This window comes from Cucurbita pepo, unplaced genomic scaffold (assembly GCF_002806865.2).
Source record: "Cucurbita pepo subsp. pepo cultivar mu-cu-16 unplaced genomic scaffold, ASM280686v2 Cp4.1_scaffold001166, whole genome shotgun sequence".
Classification (NCBI taxonomy): Eukaryota; Viridiplantae; Streptophyta; class Magnoliopsida; order Cucurbitales; family Cucurbitaceae; genus Cucurbita; species Cucurbita pepo.
In genome coordinates this window covers 1-766 of record NW_019647358.1, presented here as the reverse complement: position 1 = coordinate 766, position 766 = coordinate 1, and the positions used below count along the sequence as shown (strand labels likewise).

Genomic DNA, 766 nt, shown 5'->3' with positions numbered 1-766 from the left:
ATGGTGAAGTCATATAAAAGGCTATGAATTCAGTAACTTATAAGCATTCATTCTCAGTGGAGAACAATACTAATATTCACACTATTATATTACTGGTAATGATTCATACAGTTGCGAAATAGAGCAACAAGATATACATACCAATTAGTGAAATGGGGCTGAAAATGAATTCTTTGGCTGATCCTTCTTTGTCGAGGTCGAGAAGATAAACACGTTCCAGTCGAACGCAACCGAATTCCACGCTAGTTTACGGGTGATCTTTACTCCGAGCAACAATCTGTATTTCTGAAACTAGGCCATGCCCATATGCCTCTCCCACCTGATGTCTTCGGCGAATTCTGTGAGAGCAGCTCGAGGATCGCCATCGGAAATGGATAAGTAATATTGAGCGGTTTCATCGTCGACCATCATGCTCCGACTCAATGAATGGAGTACTCGTTTCTTCACTTGAACAGAGGACATACCATGATCATCTGTCTCCTTACCATATAAATGATGGGTCGTGGGGATGCCATCCAAATACAACGTCGCAACTTCCCGTTTCGCGATAGCGTCCATCTCGATGTAGCATATACTGTTTATAAGTATATTGGGATTGCCAATGGGGATTAGCAATCTTTCTCTTGAGTATATGCCATGGTCGCTCATCATGTTGTTTAGACGTTTTATGTCTATGACCTACGAGAACAGTGTATTTACGAGATCAAAACAACAAGGTCCATAACCATCAGAACAATACATTTACGAAATCAACACACCTCTGTAA

The 766-nt window shown here is 41.0% G+C and overlaps 1 protein-coding gene across 1 annotated transcript; it reads right to left on the bottom strand.

The window, feature by feature from the left end:
- Positions 1-291: 291 nt before the first annotated feature.
- On the bottom strand, positions 292-678 carry LOC111786184 (F-box protein At1g55000-like; the record flags this gene model as incomplete). The annotated part of the gene is made up of 1 exon (XM_023666527.1): positions 292-678. A coding segment is annotated over one exon (387 nt), but the record flags the coding sequence as incomplete, so codon positions are not given.
- Between the last annotated feature and the right edge of the window lie 88 nt (positions 679-766).